This window comes from Sceloporus undulatus, chromosome 6, assembly GCF_019175285.1.
Source record: "Sceloporus undulatus isolate JIND9_A2432 ecotype Alabama chromosome 6, SceUnd_v1.1, whole genome shotgun sequence".
Classification (NCBI taxonomy): Eukaryota; Metazoa; Chordata; class Lepidosauria; order Squamata; family Phrynosomatidae; genus Sceloporus; species Sceloporus undulatus.
The window spans coordinates 115,848,190-115,868,851 of NC_056527.1; the positions used below are offsets into that span (position 1 = coordinate 115,848,190).

Consider the following 20,662-nt stretch of genomic DNA (forward strand, 5'->3'; position numbering starts at 1 on the left):
GGGTTTTAGTTGTTTCTGAGAAAATTCTATGAAAGTGTGAATACTTAAATTCTCATTTAAAAAGGAAGGAAAAGGAGACCACACTTCAGAAGAGGAAAAAGAGGGAGAAAATAAAAATCACCCTAGAAAACAAAACAAAACCAAAAACAGGACTTAGCTGTTACTGAGAAAAATCAATGAAAGTGTTACTATTTTAACCTCTAATAGGAATTGATAAATTCAGTGTTTTTTAATGATGCATGAATATTTTGTATTATTTGTACTATTTTGTATTACTTACTGCTGTAATCCTGCCTCGATCTTTGGAGAGGCAGGAAATATAAATAAATTTATTATTATTATTATTATTATTATTATTATTTATTAAAAGGGAGGGAAACCGACAGCACCTCACAGGGGGAAAAGAAGAGAGAAAAATAAAATAAAATAAAGTACACACAAAAATACCATGATATAGCTGTTACAGAGAAAAATCAATGAAAATATTAATACTTCCCCCATTTAAAATGGAGGAAGACCCATACAGAGATAGGACAAAAGAAAGGAGAAATATACAATGAATAAAGCAGGCCCAAAAGGATCAGGACTTTGTTCTGATACTGAGAATCCTGAGAACAATCCATTAAAGTGTTAATATTTTCCTCCATATTTAAAAGGGAGGAAAACAGACACCACCCTAAAGGGAATAAATGAGGGAGAATAACCAATAATCAATAGTAAATAAAGCGGGGCCCCAAACACCAGGACTTAGTTCTGACCAATCTGCAAAAGGATCTTGTAGCACCTTTGACTGGAAAACAAAATGAAAAAGGTTATTACTTTCTCTCCATTTAAAAGGGAGGGAAAAGGTGGGAGAAAAGTAAAATAAAATAACATAAATAAAGTGTGCACACAGAAAAACCAAGAGTTTGAACAATTAATTAAAGTATTAATATTTTCCTCTCCATTTAAAAGGGGAGAGGGGAAAATAACTAAAAAATGCAGAGGTTTGGGTTTAATCTCCAAACTCTGGGATTTCTACTTTCTGACAAAGAAAGCTAAATATCTCCCAAAGCTACAAATCCTAGGATTCCATAGCACTGAGCCGTGGCAGCGTCAAACTGTGTTTAAGATGCAGCCTTCGTTGGAATTTATCCAAAATCACTGTTTGGTGGGTTCTGACTGTTATTATCCTTTTTGGTATATGGCCAACATGGTTACCCCTGAATAGGTTTCTATGTTAATATGGAAAATAGTCAGTTGTTACTGAGACCCATCAATGAGTTAGATCCCCATTTCAGACTAAAAATAAGAGTGTGCATAAACAAATATACATCCTCAGCATTGTCACTGCCCCAGGTGTGTTATACTTGGTTGGCCTTATAAAAGGCATTATTAACACAAGATGTGGGGTTTGTCTTAATAGCCACCATGGCTACCATCCATACTGCAGAATTAATCTGGTGTGACACCACTTTAGCTGCCAAGGCTCAATGCTATGGAATTCTGGGAATTGTAGCTTTGCTCTGGTGCCACAACACATTTCCCAGAATTCCATAGCATTGAGCCATGGCAGCTAAAGTGGTGTCACACCAGATTAATTCTGCAGTATGGATGAGCCTTAGGTAAAAAAAGGACTGCTAGCCTCACCAATTGTCATTTAAGAGACCGCCACCTGGTCCTCAATGAATTTGCTAACGCCATTTTAAAGCCTTCCAAATGAATGGTGCTAGTGGTATAGTTAATTTCTTGGGGTAGGCCTGGCCTAAGGAACCTTTCCTGCCTGAGATAGATTACAAAATGCCTCTCTGCTCCCCTCATATTATGGGGAGAACTGAGGTGTAAGACCTACTTCAACCCAGAGTTAAGGTGGACAGTGGGTCAAATCCTGAATCTGTGTGGAAAGCTATCTTTCTTGGGCCGAAGCGCTTCCCTTCCCAAACAGGACAGCCTTGCAGTCTGTACCTTGCAGTAAAGAAGAATACCTTTATTAGCACAAATCAAAAGTTTAGACACCCGCATTGTGACATTTTTCCCCCTGCTGTTGTGTGCTTTCCAGTTATTTCCAGCTTATGGCAACCTAAGAGAGAGTGTGGCATAGTGGTTTGAGTGTTGGACTATGATTATGGAGATCAGGGTTCGAATCCCGGCTCAGCAATGGAAACAGCCTTGGGGAAGTCACACTCTCTCAGCCTCAGGGATGGCAATGGCAAACTTCTTCTGAAGAAACCTGCCAAGAAAACCCCCATGATAGGTTTGCCTTAGGATCGCCATAAGTCAGAAATGACTAGAGGGCCACACAACAACAACAAAGCAAACCTATCATGGGGCTTTCAGGGCCTGAGAGAGTGTGACTCACTCAAGATCACACAGTGGATTCCATGGCCGAGCAGGAAATCGAACTCAGGTCTCCAGTCACAGTCCAAAGCTTAAACCAGGTTGCAAAATGTAACAGAGAATGATACATTTCATACTATCAGTCTCAGTGTCTCTGGTTGACTGAACTGGCCAAAGTCATCCCTAAATTTAACAGCAATACAGCTCTGCTTAGGTTCACAGCTGAATTAAGACTTATGACCCTTTAAAAGAAGAAAATGTCTTCAGCAGCTGCTACAGAGATTCAGTTCTGCAGGGTATCTGGTCTACTCTTTGTCAGACTGGGAGCTATCCATGGTGCTAGAAGTCAAAGACATCACTGTTTTAGTCTGGAAAGTCAGTATACAGTGGACCCTCCACATTCTCTGGGGTTAGGGGCACAAGACCCCCACGAAATAAAAACACTATTTTTTGGTACCTGAGAGAACATCTCTCTAGGAATCTCTAGGTCCTCCAGTGCAACTCTGTGGTCAAGATCTGACAGAAGTTGACCATGAAATTGCAAGTGCCTAGGGAAATATTCTCTATAGAATCTGTGGGTCCTCTAGGGCAAGTCTATGGTCAAAATCTGCCAGAGGTTGACAACAGAGTTGCATTGGAGGACCTAGAGATTCCTTGAGATGTTCTCTCAGATAACAAAAATAGTGTTATTTTATTTGCGGTTTTACCATTTTCATGGAGGTCTTGTGCTCCTAACCCCAGAGAATGTGGTGGGTTCACATACTATGTTGCTTCAGTTAAATGTCCCCAATACATTTAGACCTTTTTACGACAGACATAGCTCAAACTAGATTGACTCCAACTGCACCAAGTTTTAAAAATCCCCACAGCTAGAAAACTTGATAGCATTAGGCTTTTTTCTCCCCATATTGAGATTTCTTTTATCTTCATGTTGGAGCAGCAGGCCCTTAGGCTTGTGTGAAACTGACAATAAAAGGTACCTCTCCCATGTAAATGATTTTGCTATCATCATCAGCCCTGGATACCAGTAACAGTGGCACCATGTTTAAGAAACCTAATCCCATAAATCCACTTCTACAGCTGAACTTCATAGCCCAGCCACACACAGACTTGAAGTACTTCCCCAATGCATGTTTAATGTTGGGCTTTAAAGCTATAATTTGAAGGAAACTTCAAACCTGTTAACTTGATGCTTTTTTTCTCCTTTTCTACAGTGAAATAATCTGTTCCCGTTGCTATCAGTATTACAATGTTGTGAGATAAAATTCTCTCCTCCTTCCCTTGCCCTACCACTTAAAATTGCAGAGGCAAAAGCCTAATTCTTACTGAAAGTAACACTATATGCAACACATAGTATACCCTCAAGAAGAATTAGAGCTTTAGTTAAATTATCTCACATTTCTCCCATAACATGAGGCAGCTTACAAGTTTACCTCCATTAACAAAGTAGATGTGCCCCTGGCCTTTCTGTCTTTTTCAAAGCTAACATTAGAAAGAATCAACCCAATCAAAAAAGTTTGCACATTAAAAGCATTTCAAATTTTCCAGAGATTAAAAGTATAGAGAAACAAGCAAAATAGTATTCAAGTGTTTATCAAAGTTTATTAAAGTTTATTAAAATCACAGAAGTCACCACAAAGAAACATATACACAAAAGCGTATACTACAAACCAAAATTGTAGAACAATCTGAACAACTACAGGCTTACTCAAGAAAGAAAACTATGAGATTAGTGCCAAGTCTGGAGGTCCAAGTTGATGGTTACCCGTTTTCACTATGAAGCACATCACCAGGCACAATGCAGCAATTCTGGGCACTGTGGCCACCTGAACAACCACCCTCCAGAGGTTTCATGGCCTGAATATGATATTTCACTGGCAGGCAGAAATAAACTGAACTCCCTCCTTTGATATTCCAGTGAAGACTTCTGGGAGAAAGAATTTAAAGGTCTTGCAGGAAAACCCTTCTTCCCCCGCTCTGCCCATTTAAAATGCATCAAGGGCTGAAACAGATGGCCCTGAAGGAGCGGTGTCACGCTGCAGGGTTCAGGCCGCAGCAACTGCATGACATGTCCCCAACCAGCTCAAAAAGGAAAGCCGCTCCTTTTTTGAGCTGATAAAAAGCTGGCTTTGCTGCACTCTTTGGCGTTTCTGTGGTATGGCACATGTAAATGCTGTGTCACTGAAATGCCATGCCCTCACACTGCTGGCACTTATTGCCTGCATGTTTTAGCCCCAAGTCTGCAAAATTTAATATGTTCATGGTTCAGGTGTGTGCAAATGCTCCTTGGGGGGCTTTTAACATTGTGGGTGAAAAACTGGAGGTAGCACCCGCTTGGAGTTGGCTTTTACCCAAGGGTGCTCCATCACAGCCTTCAAGGGTAGCCGCTCAGCTGGGTCATGGCGAAGCAGCTTCGAAATCAAGTCCCGGGCGCCTTCAGGCACAAACGGTGGAAATTTGAGATCCACCTGTTGTAAGAAAAAAGAAACAGAACCTATTAGCAGACCACAATTAGAACCGAGAGACAGGCAGGGAAGGGGAATTTAGCAGTCTGAGAAAGAAATAAAAAACCTTGTTTCCAAAAGCTGCTTTCTCTCTCCCTACCCTCCACTCAGAGAGATATCTGAGACCAATCTGAGACCAGCCTGGTTAACATTTCTGGGCAAGAACCAAATTTCTGCATGGCGCCTAACAGCTTAATACAGGTCCACAAACCCCACAGAGAACCTTCTCTCAGGTAGCAGATCAGGGCCTCACTCTTTCACCTCAAGGAAATCTGTTTTAAACTAGGTGTTACCCAGTGAGTTGGATGGGCAAGGAAGGGTGGGGACAGCCATAAAGAAAACATTCTTTGTAGGGTTAGCTAGGCCATGAAGGAAAAAAGCTCAATGGCAACCAACAAGAGAAAGAGAATAAGATCTGAAGCTTGGCCCTCTCATTTTAAGTCCAATACTGCCATATTTAGACCAGGCTCTCATTACAAGACTCACCATTTCCCAGAGGTGTCAACTGAGGCTAAGATTCCCTAAGAGGGTGGCGAATGAATTTAATCTGAGTGGAACTGAGGCTAGGGCCCTGGGGAAAGTGTCAGGAGTGGAAGGTTGTGCCCGAAGGCAGTACAACAGTTTACACTGAGGGTGGTACAGACTGTATCTCTCCACTTGAGTCTGCCTACGCCCCGAGATCCTCAGGAGATGTGCTTCTTTCTCAGTCCCACCAACCTCACAGGAAGGCTAGAATGGCCCCCTTTTTGCAGTCTTTCCATCAGCAGCCTAGGCATTGGAAAATGGAAATCTTATAAAGAAAAAGCTATTAAGATGATGTACTTTTCTTTTAAACTGCTTTTAGCATTTTTAACTATATGCTTTAAATTGTTTCTGACTTGTTGGCTTTAATGTTAATTAGTTAATTTAGTCAATCAATTAATAATTTCACTATGAAAGCCACCCTGAGTCCCAGTTTGGTGAGAAAGGCAGGGTAGAAATAAATTCTAACAAAAACAAATTAGGCTTAGCTTAGGCTGCCATCATACTGCAGAAATAAAGCAGTTTGACACTACTTTAACATCTATGGCTCAATGCCATAGAATTCTGGGATTTGCAGTTTGGTGCACCAGAGCTCTCTGCAAGGGGAGACTCAACAGCTCATAAAACTACACATCCCAGAATTTCATAGCATTGAGTCATAGTAGTGATATCAAACTGCGTTATTTCTACAATGCAGACAAGACTTTAGAGGTGAGGAGGAACAGAAGCAGTGTTTTATTACCTTACAGATCGAGAGAAGACTGTACTGCCCAGTAGCTTTGAAAATAAAACTCAGTGGCCCTTTCCCTTTCTCTAATCCTCCTGTCTTGAAGATATTAGGCAGTTGTGTTTTCCTTCCCATTTCCTGACCCACAAGTAACTCTGAGGCTAGAATCCACAGCACTATGTCCAGAAACCTAGAATAGGCTAGTCTCATCCACAGTACAGCAACACTACACATTGGTGGCATGCACAAGGCACTGGCCAAAAGGCCCAGTTGATAGGATGGCTTCCCCTTCCCAAGGCATGCTGGGAGGATGCAGCCTCACCGAGACGATGCGGCGGTACGTCTCCGTGTGGGAGGCGCTCTCAAAAGGCGGGTGGCCCACCATTAACTCGTAGCACAGGATACCGATGCACCAGAGGTCAACATTCTCATCATGGGCTTTGCCTTCAATCATCTCAGGAGGCAAGTAGTCCAGAGTTCCACACATTGTCTTCCTCCTGAGGCAGAGGAAGAGGTGGGTGTAAGAATTAGAACAGGAGAAACCAAAACCAGAGTAGCTGTTCCCAAAAGCAGTACTTGGGGGGCTTCCACATCCCATTTTTCTCTAAAATTGCCTTCAAATGCTCCTTGGGAATGTGGGAAGCAATTCTGGAACATTACCCACACACACCCTGGTATAGTTTAGACCCCAAAGAGGCCTTTTTCCCAACAGAAAGTAGGGCAGAAGCTGAGCTCTGGGTTATTTTCTGGTCTAAAATGTTCCAAGGAGGATCAACAATATGATGCAATTGACCCTCATACCCCCTTTGAGGGTAAAAAAAAGTTTCAAAAATTGGGAGGGATATCAGGAGGTAGCCCCCGAAGATCCCATGGAAGGTCAATGCAGCTTCCTAATCTCAACAGTTGTCCTTCCTGCCCAAAGCCATCATGCACTTTGGGTACCACAACATTAGATGGCACTTACCTGAGGGAGGGAGCATGCACAGACCAGCCAAAATCAGCAATCTTCAGCTCCCCTTTGAGCCCCATCAACAAATTCTCTGGCTTGATGTCCCGGTGGATCACCTTCTTACTGTGACAGTAGATGAGGGCATCGGCCAACTCTTCCATATACTGTTTCCAGGAAGCAAAAAAGGGCTACTTGAGTACCTTGAGATGCCACAGTCTGGACAGACTTAAGCCAACAATCCTGTTCTGTTGGTGCATCATGTAATTGGAGAGAACTGGGGCCCTTTGACACTCTACAATAATATTGTTATGATTACACAATAACTGCCATGGCTGCATCCTATGGTGTCTTGGGATTTGCTGTTTAGAGAGCGGTATTTAGAATTTTCTGCCAGAGAACTCTCAAACTACAAAACCATGGATTCCATAGGATGCAGCCACAGCAGTTAATCTGATAAAGTGCTGAAGTGGAATTGCTTCTCTGAGCCACACCAGGAGAGATTAACAGGAAATGCTGGTGAATCAAGGATCCAATTTTAGTTAAGAGAAAGAAATGCATTTCTGTTCCTTTATCCTGACAGACCAGTGTCTGAAAAGAACAGGCGCCCTGAATGCTTACATTCTCATATAGTCTGCCAAGGTTGTCAAATTGCGACTGCCAAGTGCATGTGCCGGGAAAATTCCATGAAGTGAATGAATTCAATAAAAGTATCGACTTCTAGGTGTCAGTTGGTCTTGTACAGCCTTCTGTAAGGTAAGCTCCCCAGTTTCTTGGCGTTGTAGGGGACAGAATATGCTGTGTAACCTTCACATGGTCAACTTGTTCTTTTTGGAGAATTTCCCTAGCACCAGGATACACAAACAGCAGAGATATAAGCATTTAGGGTTCCCCTTCAGTGACACCATAGTGCTATAGCTGTATAGCATGACAGGATCCTGTTCACAAACCACTTTCTAAAACTGGAAGCTAAATCTATTCAATTCCTTTATTTCTATCCTGGACTTTCCCCTCTCCCACAACAGTGGGACTTGAAGCAGTTTACAAAACAAAAGCAATACAGTGCACCTGCACCACACGCAGCGTTCAACTGATGCTGAAGCCACACGACAGAAGGAGCAATGGTGTGCATGTCCACGCCGTGCGTGCCATGTCGCATGCGCAAGCCCCACTGTTTTCAATGGGGCTTGAGCATACACGGTATTTCCTTTACGCGGAGGGGTCCAGAACGGATCCCCATGTAAGCAAAGGCCAACCGTACAAGAGAGACTGGGCACCAAGAAGACCCACCACTCCAATTACACCTTGACAAGCTGTGTGTGGGGTGTGTGTGTGATTACTTCTCCCTGCTTCCAAGCTTGGAAATGATTTTTTGAACTACAATTCCCAGAATCCCCCTGTCAGCATGGGCCACTGGCTCCTCTCAGAGAACTCCTTTAGTCTCCAAAGTAATATTTTCAATATTGCCTCTGCCAAGGTGTCTACATCTTTATGGGAGCTGATGGTTCTTCACACTCAAAAGGGAGGGAGCGCTCACCGTGGCAGTCCTCCTCTCGTCGAAGCGCTGGTGCTTCTGCAGATCTTTGTAGAGCTCCCCACGAGGCGCATACTCCAGGATCAGGTACACACGCTTGCGATCATGGAAGTAGTTATAGAGGCGCAGAATATTGGGGTGACTGCAGAAAAAGGGAGGGATATCTGAATAGGCCACCAGGAGGCAGCAGAGAAAAACAAGTATGGAGAAGAAGGCATGAAACAATTCAGGCCAGGAGGCAGGCAGGAAGGGGGACATCTTTCAAAGAGAGTCACAGAAAGAACAGAGAGCAATGCTTCGGGGCTAACACTTCCCCAGATTTTGTGACTCAGTTCTTGGCTTCAAGAGCGTCCCCAGATGGGGCTACACATTTTAGGATCAGATACATCTAGAAAAGCTTAAAGTCAGAAAATGTACCCAAAAAGATGTACTTCAAATTGTAGGCATTTTTAAAAGGGAAGATGAGTGCAGAATGACAAATAGACTTGTGAACAAATCTGAAAATGATATACACAGGAAGGAGGCCAATCGGTGCAAACTTGACAGTTGCACAGCACTATGAAACTGCTGGGGTTTTAAAATCCAAAAGCACACTGATGTAAAATTTTTCAAAGAATAAGAACAAACAAGTCTTTTGCCACTTTGCTGGTGGTGGATAAACTGATGTGACTGGCTTATTCTGGTAGGAAGAAGTAAACCATTATCAGAAATTCAATACTGGCTACTGAAGACAGTGTTGACATGTGTTTGGCTCTTGTTTTTTTGAAGGCTTGTAAAGATCTATCAATCTGCCTCCGGTTGAAGATTCAGGTCCAATGGACCTTTACACCTACTAAATTATTTATATTACAGTCCCCCCTCCATTTTGTGTGTGTATGTGTGTGTCCAGAACAGATCCCCTACAAAAATGGAGGGACGGCTGGATGTTTGTATATGGACTACTGATTGTTTGACAGACAGATTTAATATAACTTGCTAATATTTGTTTGTTGCATGCATATTTATTTCCTGACTGCTTGTTTGCGAGATGGATCCTATTTCCCTTTTTTTCACAGAAGTAACCATAAAGGATTCAGCGAGGGAAAAAGCAAACCTAAGGCACAACTCAGAATTTTGGAACACTATGAGCTGTGTTCTCCAAACAAGATCGATAAACATGCAATTCTAAGCCAAGAAATACTCAGCTTTAGCCAATGCCATTCCAATATTCAGCACATCAGAGAAGAGTGCTTTCCTGAATTTCCTAAACAATGTAAATTTTCTAAAGTGTGAACTATCTTAAACATGTACACACACTACTAACAACTGGAACAAAGAAATCAACTTTGACAAATTAGTGGTTTTTTGCTTTCAAGGAAGATGACATGCTCTCTCGATCCCTGTCCTTCATACATAATTAATACAGTACATTGTTTAGTGAAGGGCAATTTCCATCTAATTTAAAATTAGCAGTAGTTAGACCTCTGCTAAAAAAGCCCTCACTAGACCCCCTGATTCAAAACAACTATCAGCCTGTGTCGCTGCTGCCTTTTTTAGGGAAGGTGATCGAGAGGGCAGTTGCCTTCCAGCTTCAAGCGATCTTGGATGAAACGGATTTTCTGGATCCATTTCAAACTGGCTTCCGAGCGGGCTATGGTGTTGAGAACTGCCATGGTCGCCTTAGTCGATGATCTCTGTCTGGGCATGGATGGGGGTAGTGTGTCCCTGTTGGTGCTTTTGGACATCTCAGCGGCTTTCGATACCATTGACCATGGTATCCTTCTGGAATGCCTGAGGGAGTTGGGTATCGGGGGCACTGCGCTCCAGTGGTTCCGCTCCTACCTCTCGGGTAGATTCCAGATGGTGCAGGTGGGGGACTCTTGCTCTGATAAGAGGGAGCTTACATCTGGCGTCCCTCAAGGAGCTATTTTGTCCCCCATGCTATTTAACATTTACATGAAACGTCTGGGAGAGATCATCCGGAGACACGGGCCGCAGTGTTATCAGTATGCTGATGACACCCAAATATGTTTCTCTGTGTCTCCGACTGTTGCAGTGACTAGGGATGGCATCTCTCCTCTAAATGCCTGCTTGGAGTTGGTAATGGGCTGGATGAGGGAAAACAAATTCAGTCTGAATCCAGAGAAAACGGAAGTACTTGTGATAGGCTCCCCAGGCCCAGGGAAGGAAATTTATCCACCTGTCCTGAATGGGGTCACGCTTCCCCTGAAGGACTGAGTTCGCAGCTTGGGAGTGCTTCTGGACTCGTTGCTCCAACTGACATCTCAAGTGGATGTGATGGTCAGAAGCGCCTGTTATCAGCTTTGGCTGATACGCCAGCTGCGACCCTATCTGGGCGGGGGGAGGAACCTTGAAATGGTGGTACATGCTCTGGTAACCTCTCGATTGGATTTCTGCAATGCGCTCTACATGGGGCAACCCTTGTACCAAACCCAGAAGCTTCAATTAGTGCAGAATATGGCAGCAAGATTGGTCGCTGGATGTTCCAGGACCGACCATATAACACCTGTTCTGCAAGATCTTCATTGGCTGCCCATTCGCTTCCGGGCACAATACAAGGTGTTGGTTATTACCTATAAAGCCCTAAATGGCTTGGGCCAAGGCTACTTGGAGGACCGCCTCTCCCCATATAATCTGCCCCGCACACTCAGGTCAGCCGGGAAGAACTTGTTGAGGGTTCCAACCGCGAGATATGCATCAACCTCGCAAAGGGCCTTCTCCATCTCGGCCCCTAAAATTTGGAACACTCTTCCCAATGAGCTCCATTCCATCACTTCCCTGGATTTGTTCAAAAAGAAGCTTAAAACCTTTTTTTTCCACCAGGCTTTCCCCCATGTCCCTTGATACTATGTGGCTTCCCCCTATATGTACTGGCATCATGAATTAACAATTCAGCTGGCTTTGATTTGGGGTAATTGGTTTTATTTGTTTAATGTAATGTGTTAATATAGTGTTATTGCTATGTTTTTATTGAAATTTTTATTCTGTATTGTTGTTTTTATTGCATTTTCTGTACACCGCTTTGATCATCACGGAAAAGCGGTATAAAAATAAAATTTTATTATTATATTATTATTATAAGTCATTTTTGACTCATGGTGACCTTGGTCAAGGAACATTTTCTCAGCCCCAGAAGGTGGCTGAATATATTTTGCCAAGAAAACCCTATGATAGGGTTGCCATAAGCCAGAAACGACTTGAGGGCACACAACAACAATCTGTAAGTGGCAGAGCTTTCATCACTTGGTTTTGGAAACAAGGCTCTCTTTTATGACAGCTTCCCAATTTGAAGATGAGAACTGGCACATCAGTATAGTTTCTGCTTTGAGATGTCTAATGGGACCTTTGGCAGCTTGGCTTGTATCTGATCCCTCAGCCAACCTCAGAAGGTCTTGGAAGGAAATTTCTCTCTTGGGTTTCTAAAAGCCTTCCCCAACTAAAATGGCCAGACATCTCCAAAAAGGCTCTGAACACTAACCCTTCGCCACACTGTTACCTGAGGTGACACTGGATCTCAATCTCTCGGCGCAACTGATGTTCCACGCCTTCCTTCTCCATGTGAGATTTGAAGAGTACCTTGAGAGCCACAATGAACTTGCTCTCTTTCATCCGGGCCAGGTAGACATTGCCAAACTTCCCTTTGCCCAGAGGCTTCCCGATTTCGAAATCATCAATGGTCAGCACTCGGTCTGTCCTGAATTCCAAGATAATTTGACAGATTGCAGGAAAAAGGGAGAATGGGAGCACTGAAGTTTGATTGGTAGCCAGAACATGCAGAGCCATTTCTTCTTCCCCAGTCCTCTTCAAAACTATTAAAATTTAGCAATATACACTTGTCCCTCCATATTCGCTAGGGTTAGGGGCACAAGACCCCTGTGAATATGGAAAAAAATGCAAACAACAAAAACCACAACGTTTTACCTCTCTAGGAATCTCTAGGTCTTCCAGTGCAACTTTTAGTTAAAGTTGACCATAGAGTTGCACTGGAGGACCTAGATATTCCTAGAGAGAACATATTAATCAAATTTGTGAATAATCAAAGCCGCAAATATCAAAGCCGCAAATATGGGGGACTGAGTGTACTTCCAATAGGTGCTGATGATTACATTTAAAGTCCTAAATAAGCTTGAAATCTCAATTCTTGAATGAGAACCTCTCCCCATCCCACCTGCCCATGGATTGAAGGATTTTGGAGGTGCCCTCCTCTGTCTTTCCCTGGTGGGGGCAATACATTGTGGGAGGGCATGGGCTTTCCCTACCATGGCACCCTTGTTGTGGAACACCCTTCCCCCGGAGACCCAACTGGTGCCAGCATAGACTTCATTCTGGCACTAGGTTCACACACATTTTTTATTATTATTAAAGCCAGGGGAATGTCTCTAGTGCCTTATCTGCTTTGTATACATCAAACACTTTCTAATGTGTGCAACGCCATAAAAAGTTTTTAGGCTGCAAAATATATTTCAGTTAAATCCTTGAAAAAATAAAAATAGATTCTTTTGCATTTTGAATTGATTTTATTCTATTCCACCCTGAAGCTCCATCTGCACTGCAGAAATAATGCAGTCTAACACTGCTTTAACTGCCATGGCTCAATGCTATGGAATTCTGGGATTTGTGGTTCTGTGAGATATTTAGCTTTCTCTATGAGAGAGTTCTGGTGCCACAACAAACTACAAATCCCAGAAATACATAGCACAGAGCCGTGGTAGTTAAAGCAGTGTTAAACTGCATTACTTCTGCAGAACAGATGCAGTCTACAAACGCTTGGTAGAGGTGCTAGCTGAAATAAGGACTTTTGTCCCTTTAATAGTTGTCCACAATTAGCAGCATCTGCTGAAATTTCCTCTTGTAGGCAACCATTAAAGGAATAGGAGCCCCATCCTTATTTCGCCTGGCATCCCTAATCTTTGGAGAGAAGGCTGGATACAAATATTTTAATGAACAAAAGAAAAGGAAACTCACTCAGAGCCTTCTTCCATTGAAGGGGCAACTGAATCTGATTCCATGGGTACCCTGCCTGCGAGAGCTGTAAAGACAGAAGACAAGGTCAGAGTATCCTCCCCAAATGCTAGCAAGACCAACTCAGAGATCAAAGGAACTAACAAATTTGTTCTAGGGAACCGGCTAACATATACCCTCCAACATTTCATAGATGAAAACTGGGGAACGTGTAAACAAGCAACATTAGAATGTAGGCAACATGGCAAAAGTTAGTATTCAGGAAGAGCAAACAAACTCTGGAAGGCTGCAGCAGTTGGCTTTTGCCTGAGGAGACTAGGAAATACAAGACTGCTGAGTTAACTGAGTGCACATTACTTCTACATTGTAAACTCAGTTTGCAGGAAGTAAGCAGGCTGAGGACAATGGGGGAAAGTGGAAGAAGAGAGAAACCAGCACATTTTAAGGGCAGCTGAAAAAGTGGGATGGACTGTCCCTGCCAAATCAGGACTGTGAGATGGTATGCTCCTACTCTGTTAATGGATGTGGGAGGGCTTTTCTCCATCTCCATCCAATAAGAGACCCAACCCAGTATCCAAAACCTCCATAGCTCTCCTACCCGCCCGCTCCACTCCCAGACAAACATAGGCCTCACGTGGGTTCGGGGCAGAGGGGGTCTTCAAGCTGGCCTTCGCGCTGTTCGTAACAGCCCTCTGCATGAAAAGCGATCCAGAAGGTGTGCTGGATGCAGCACTGTTAATTTTATAGGGAACCCGCTGAGGGCCTGACAGACTGCTGTACTGGTACTGCAGGAAAAGAGGAAGACAAGTCAACAAGCGATTGTTCCTTTTGATTTAAATGGCATCTCTAGTCCCAACATTCTAACTGATTTTTATGAATTCATTACGCTTTCTGCAAATTATTTGATTTTGACTTGTTATGGTCCTAGGACTAATACAATTAATGCCCTACTACAATAGCTTCGAGTAAGGTTTAACATTGTAGGCCATCACTGGAGAAAACTCAGAAATTGCAGGCAAGGGGAAGAGAAGAGATATTGCTTCCAACAGGTAGAAAACTGGGCTTCAAACTAGGATCCAAGTTTATGCTTGCACTGAGCATCATGAAATCCCCCAGGAAACATGTTCCACCTCCCATGCAGCCCCCATATGGCTTCAGTATCTGCCCCAGAGATGTGGGGCATCTTCTAGAGCAGAGCTTTGAGAGGCATACGGGAAAGAAATCACTTTCTCCATAAGCCATCAGCTCAAGAATCCAGCTGGATCCTGACCTCAGTATCTGAAAACCTCCACTTCTCTCCATACCTTTCTTTGTGAGACATAAAGCACAACACTCATTACCTATGTCTAGGGCTCCTGTCCCTAAGTCTTCAGTTTTTATGGGTCATCTTCAGACAGCAGACAAGGGTACCAGTTCTCCAGTTTTGGGGAAGATGGGCTTAGCTCCAGGCATGAGGGGCAAATATCCAGCTTGCCTAGGAATCCTTCTGTGGGGCAGGGGCTATGGATTTTGTTAGCTTCCTTCCCAATCGTTGTGGCACCAGGATTCACCCTCCACTCTACTCTGTATCCACCTTATGCCTAGGAGAAAGGAAACTAGACTCTATCTGTCTCCCTAAGTAAGTGAGTAGGAACAATCCCCTCATCTCACCTTAATCTGGGAACAATCCCTTCATTTCACCTTGATTTGAAAACAGCTCCTTTAGATAAGATTTCTGTCCAAATTTCCAAACAGGAAAATCTGTCTGTTCTCTCCTCTCTCACAGACACATTCTGTGGGAGTTTGAACAAGCTGTCAGGAACTGTCCTTGATACTTAACACACAGAGTTTAATAAATCCTATTGTGGGAGAAAGGCGAGATATAAATCCTTGAAATAAATAAATAAATAACATCACCAGGGACCATCTCTAAATCCCTGGCTTTGTCTTGGAAACCGCAGGAACTGGGACTATCCTAGAATAGGAACTTGACCCAACATGTCTCTTTTCTTCATGTCAAAATTTAAGCACCTGCAATTTAACAGCCCCCTCTGAAAAATGCCGCAGATTCACTACCGCAATGCAGCCAATATGGGCAGAAGCAGAGCATATCTTACTTTGGAGAGGCTACTGTAGATACTGCTCACGTTCTCTTTATTTGCCATCCTGGATGTTGACAGATCCTTCTTCTCCGCGTCAAATTACCAAGCCCCAAGGAGAAAGACAGCCCTGGTGCCCAGCACCAAGCCAGGTGGAACACCCCAAAAATTCCAGCTGCTTCAGTGTCTCAAGTCCTGAAAGGCTCTCTGCCACTCAGCGCAACACAGGTCAAGTTCTGGATCTGTGGACCAAACAACAAACCTATTGCCACCAGAATAATTGTGAGAACAAAGAGCAGCACCCCCGCGCCCAAGGACTATGAAAAAACACAGTCTTAGCTTTCCCGTCAAGTGGCATAAGAAGGAAGAGGCAAGGCTCAAAATACAGAATTCAAAGGGACCACAAAGACCAGCTAGCCAATCCTCCTGCCATATAGGAATACACAACCAGGTCGCCCCTGAAAGATATCCATTGAGCTTCTGTTTAAAGATTGCCATCTCTGGGAGTCCACCATCCTTCAAAGCCGTCTATTCCATTGCTGAACAGCTCCTGCAATTTTTTAAAAGGTTCTAATGTTTAAGATGAATCTCTTTTTTGGATCTGAGTGCATTGGTTTCAAGAACACACACAGCGTCATCTCACCCTTTCAATCCAAAGCAATAAATGCACAATCAAGAATTCCTTAAGCAGCCAGCCACAGCATCTGATTATGAATTAAAAATTATAGGGAAAAGGAAGCCGTGTGTTATGTAGGAACAACAAAACAGAACTATTTAACAATAACCAAAGCAGAAAATATATCCAGGGATAGCCATGTTAGCCACGCAGCAAAATACAACAACATCTAAAATGTACAAAACAACAATACCTTCATTGGGCCCAACCAAAAATGCACAAGTCCGTACGTCACACAAGTTTTTGAAGCTTCGCTGGCTTCTTCATCAGGCAAAAGTGTTAAAAACCACGCAGAAGAAAAAAAAACAGTAAGTGTTAGTTTGTCAAGATGTTGTTTTTGTTGTTGTCAGTTAAGATGGTCTGGTGGGATATTCATGCAGACAGAGGCCACTGCCCTCTTTGGGCACATGAGCCCCGGGAAAGAAAGAGTAATAAAAGGCAAGAAGTACCATTTAAAACCCATTAGCATCAGAAACAGTAACATAAGGGAATGCTTGCCCATAGGGAATCATTGGGGAATGCTTGCCCAAGGATTGTCTAAGGGCAAGCATTTCCCAATGATTCCCTAAGGGCAAGTATGGTTTCTCTCTGGGCAAGTGTACTGTCATTTGTTTTAAGATGTCCTTACACAGAAATGTGTTAGTGACAGACAATATGACAGCTCAATCACATATAAAGCAGCAAGGAGGGGTTACACTCTTGGAAACTAATGTTAGAAGCAACCAAAATATTGAACTGATCAGAGAGAAATCTCAAATCAACACAAGACATGGATTTGAAAGGGACACAACAACAACAACAACGCAGATGATCTGAGTCAACATCACATCCATCCTGGGGAATGGAAACTGCAAGTGGAGGAGTTGAACAGGTTACCCAAAATATTCAGTGCATTCAAGATGGACTTCTCTGCGAAATTCTCTATTGAATTCAGAAAAACTATTCAATAGAGAAGGGATTGATTCATTGGACAATCACTGACCAAAAGGGATACTGTATGCAGCTTAATACGTGCATTTTGTGTAATGATTGTGTTTTAACGATGCTGTAACTCATCTTGAGCCGTGAGCAGAGGTAGGTAAGAAATAAAATTATTATTATTACTATTACTATTACCATATTGTATGCTTTTCCTCCAATGAAAATCATTCAGAAAGTACTCTGTTTTCAGCAGGTTTGGGGAGTAGGACTAAAGGGTAAAGGAGTAAGAGGTTTTTACAGGAGTAGGAAGAAGGAGTAACAAAATACATTCTTTACTCCTTGTTCCTGATTACCATATAATCCGAATTCTGAAAGGCAGCCTGAGGAGTCATGTGGAAACAGCCAAGTATATATTTTATTCAGGAGTATATAACAGGAGCAGGACTAACATTAAGAAGATATATCTTACTCTGGAGTAGGACAAGGAGTAACCCCGCAGTCGCTACTCCTCCCTGGCCCTGGTTTTTAGTACTATGTTTTTAGACTCTTTTATTTCTCAGGCAGAAAGGAGGGATAGAAGTCAGCTCAAATCAAAAAGTAATACTCAACAAGATCCTCGGGTTACAAATAATAATAATATGTTTTATAATAATAATATAAATAATAATAATATAATGATGACAACCATTGTATCTTCTTGTTTTGTAAATCAGGTTTAATGATAATAATAATAATAATAATAACAAATACTCAAGAAGATGCAAATGGAGAAGGCTCACGTGCTTCTCATTTATTCTTATTTAATTGGTTTAATCACTCTCTATCCCGCCTTTCTCCCCGAAGGGACCCAAGGCAGCTCACAGTAACCATCCTAAACCAGAGTACAAATGATAATAATAATTAAAACATCCGCTAAGAACCATTAAAACCACAATAAAACCCCAATACCCTCCGCTGCACTTAATCGGCCAAAGAGCTCTTAGTATCCATTAGTTAAAAAAAGTTGTTAGTAAATCGACCACTAAAATTAACAAAAACACCAGATGTATCAGCAATACAATAAACGTGAAGAGCAACTGCTGCCCGGCGCTTAGAGTGGCTTTACCTGCTGCAACATCCTTCTCTATCCAGCTCCAACCGCAGACTGAGCGCCTTCGCCTTTCAAATCTACAATCTCCAAACCCCATTGGCTGCTGCGACGTTCCATGCGTAAGCCGGACAAAACGCGTCTCCTCATTGGCTGACAGAGAGCTCCTCCCTCTTTACGCGCGGCTAGTCCTCCACTGCACGCTCCGCCCTTCTGTCACCCCATTGGCCAAGCGTCTTAGGGACCAACGGATTCTGAGGGGAAGGGCGGGATTTAGGAGATAAGAAGCCTGCCACGATTGGCGGATCTTTTAAACTGTTGAAGAAAGCTCGCAGCTGATTGGTTAAACACTTGCGAACCGCCCAAGGTTTTTTTAAAAGGAGTGATATGTCAGTCAGCGAAGGTCAGCCAATAAGAGGCAAGGAAAGGCCAGTGTAGGCGGATACGTCGGCCATTTTGTGAGTTGTTAACGGCAGCGATTGGAAGGAGAGGACAGGGGGAGGGTCAGGCCGCAGTGAGAGAGCGCGCGCCATAGAAACGAGGGGGCGGAGCTTAAGCGAGCCAGAAAGGGCAGCCAATCGTAACGAAATGACGTCAGCTGCCAGGCGGAATGCAGCCAACCCTGAGAGAAGGCGGTCCTTGGCACGAATGATGGATGGATGGATGTATTGTCCAATCAGAAAGAAGAAAAGGGGAACTGTAACTCTGGCTGCATCCACACTGCAGGAATAGCAAACTGCAACTCCCAGAATTCCATAGCCTTGAGCCAGACAACAAAGCGGTGCCAAACAGGGTTATTTCTCCAGTGTGGATGCAGCCTTGGAGCGCCTTCAATTCGTTTCCAAATGGAATAACAAATGCCAGCCGCCCCATGAATTTAATAGGGTTTTCTTATTCAGGAAACTCTGAGGCAGTTAGAAGCAGAGCCTAAGAGCGCCTGGGACTCCGTGGCGGTCTCCCATCCAAGGGCTAACCACAGCTGGCCCTGCTTAGCCTCCAAGATCAAATGAGCTCAGATGCCTTGTAGGGTATTTAAACATAAAATCAAAGAATCCTAGAGTTGGAAGAGACCCCAAAAAGGGCCCTGATCCAGTCCAGCCCCATTCAGCCATGCAGGAACTCTCCATCAAAGCATCCCTGACAGATGGCCATCCAGGCTCTGCTTAAAGACCTCCAAGGAGGGAGAGTCCACTACACTCCGAGGAAGGAATGTGTTCCACTGTCGAACAGCCCTTACTCTCAGGAAGTTCCTCCAAATGTTAAGCTGGAATCTCTTTTCATGGAGCTTGCATCCATTGCTCCATTGGGTCCTAGTCTCTGGAGCAGCAGAAAACAAGCTTGCTCCCTCCTCAATATGACCTCCCTTCAAATACTTAAACAGGGCTATCATATCACCTCTTAACCTTTTCTTCTCCAGGCTAAACATCCCCAGCTCCCTCAGTTGTTCCTCATAGGGCTTCATGGTTTCCAGACCCTTCACCATTTTAGTCACCCTCCTTTGGACACATGGCTCCAGTTTCTCAACATCCTTTTTGAATTGTTTTGCCCAGAACTGGACACAATATTCCAGGTGGGGCCTGACCAGAGCAGAATAGAGTGGCACTATGACTTCCCTTGATCTAGACCAGTGATTCCCAACCTGTGGGTCCGGACCTCTTTGGGGGTCGAATTACAAAGCTCCGCTCTGGGCCCCACAACAAACTCCAACTCCCAGAATTCCATAGCCTGGAGCCGCAAGAGAGTTAAAGCGGCGCCAGGCCGGGATGCCTCTCGAGTGTGGAAGCAGTATTTCTATCTTTGGAGAGACGCGAATGAAAAAGGAGGATCGCCAGTGGGAGCGAGTCAGAAAGGAGCGGCGCGGGGCGTTGCGCTTCCCCGGCCAGCGGAGACCCTAATCACGTCTCATGCTGCCTCCATTCATCATGTGCTGTTTCTCCCGGAGGAGGAACAGGTCAGGATGTACCTCACTGACGATAAAGGAGCCTCCCAGCCGCGCCGGGCCCCCTCCGGCCCACTGCCCTCCGGGTCACGCGGGGAAATGAAGGGGACCCTTGTCTCTCTCGGGGGCTCCCTTCCCTCCGTCGCCCTCCAGCCCCAAAGAGCAAAAGCTGCGCTTCAGCTGCGCATAAAGAGGGCAAGGAAGCCATCCCAAGCCTTTTCCCAGGGAGCCACGCGGCGCCCTCATTTGCATAAAGTGCCCGGGCCCAATCAGAACAAAGGGGGTGGGCGGGGCTAGCCTCACGAGGGGGAAAAGGCACAGCTCTTTACAGATGCATCATCATCATCATCCCACCCTTTATTATCCCATTATATTATCATCATCATCATGTGTTCTCATCCTCTCTTCATTCTATTTGTAGCCCTGTCATGAGCTGCTGCACAGGAAGCA

At 43.9% G+C, this 20,662-nt stretch overlaps 1 protein-coding gene and 1 non-coding gene across 8 annotated transcripts; both read right to left on the reverse strand.

Annotated features, from left to right (window-relative positions):
* Positions 1 to 3,898: 3,898 nt before the first annotated feature.
* On the reverse strand, positions 3,899 to 20,370 carry LOC121935171 (aurora kinase C-like). Of its 7 annotated transcripts, XM_042476398.1 has the most exons (11): positions 18,292 to 18,357; positions 16,459 to 16,526; positions 15,608 to 15,831; positions 14,852 to 15,091; positions 14,146 to 14,296; positions 13,515 to 13,578; positions 12,046 to 12,243; positions 8,553 to 8,691; positions 7,034 to 7,182; positions 6,392 to 6,566; positions 3,899 to 4,784 (listed from the first exon to the last, which is right to left on the reverse strand). In XM_042476398.1, exons 5-11 carry the CDS (start codon positions 14,207 to 14,209, stop codon positions 4,614 to 4,616), a joined length of 960 nt encoding a protein of 319 aa, XP_042332332.1. In that variant the 5' UTR covers positions 14,210 to 14,296; positions 14,852 to 15,091; positions 15,608 to 15,831; positions 16,459 to 16,526; positions 18,292 to 18,357; the 3' UTR covers positions 3,899 to 4,613. The 7 variants fall into 7 exon arrangements, with proteins under 7 accessions (XP_042332332.1, XP_042332327.1, XP_042332328.1 ...); XM_042476393.1 differs by lacking the exons at positions 14,852 to 15,091; positions 15,608 to 15,831 and adding an exon at positions 20,237 to 20,369 and having other exon boundaries at positions 18,292 to 18,527; XM_042476394.1 differs by lacking the exon at positions 14,852 to 15,091.
* Positions 20,115 to 20,247, reverse strand: LOC121935854. The gene has a single exon (XR_006104876.1). It is a non-coding gene; the product is annotated as a U8 small nucleolar RNA (small nucleolar RNA).
* Positions 20,371 to 20,662: the final 292 nt, after the last annotated feature.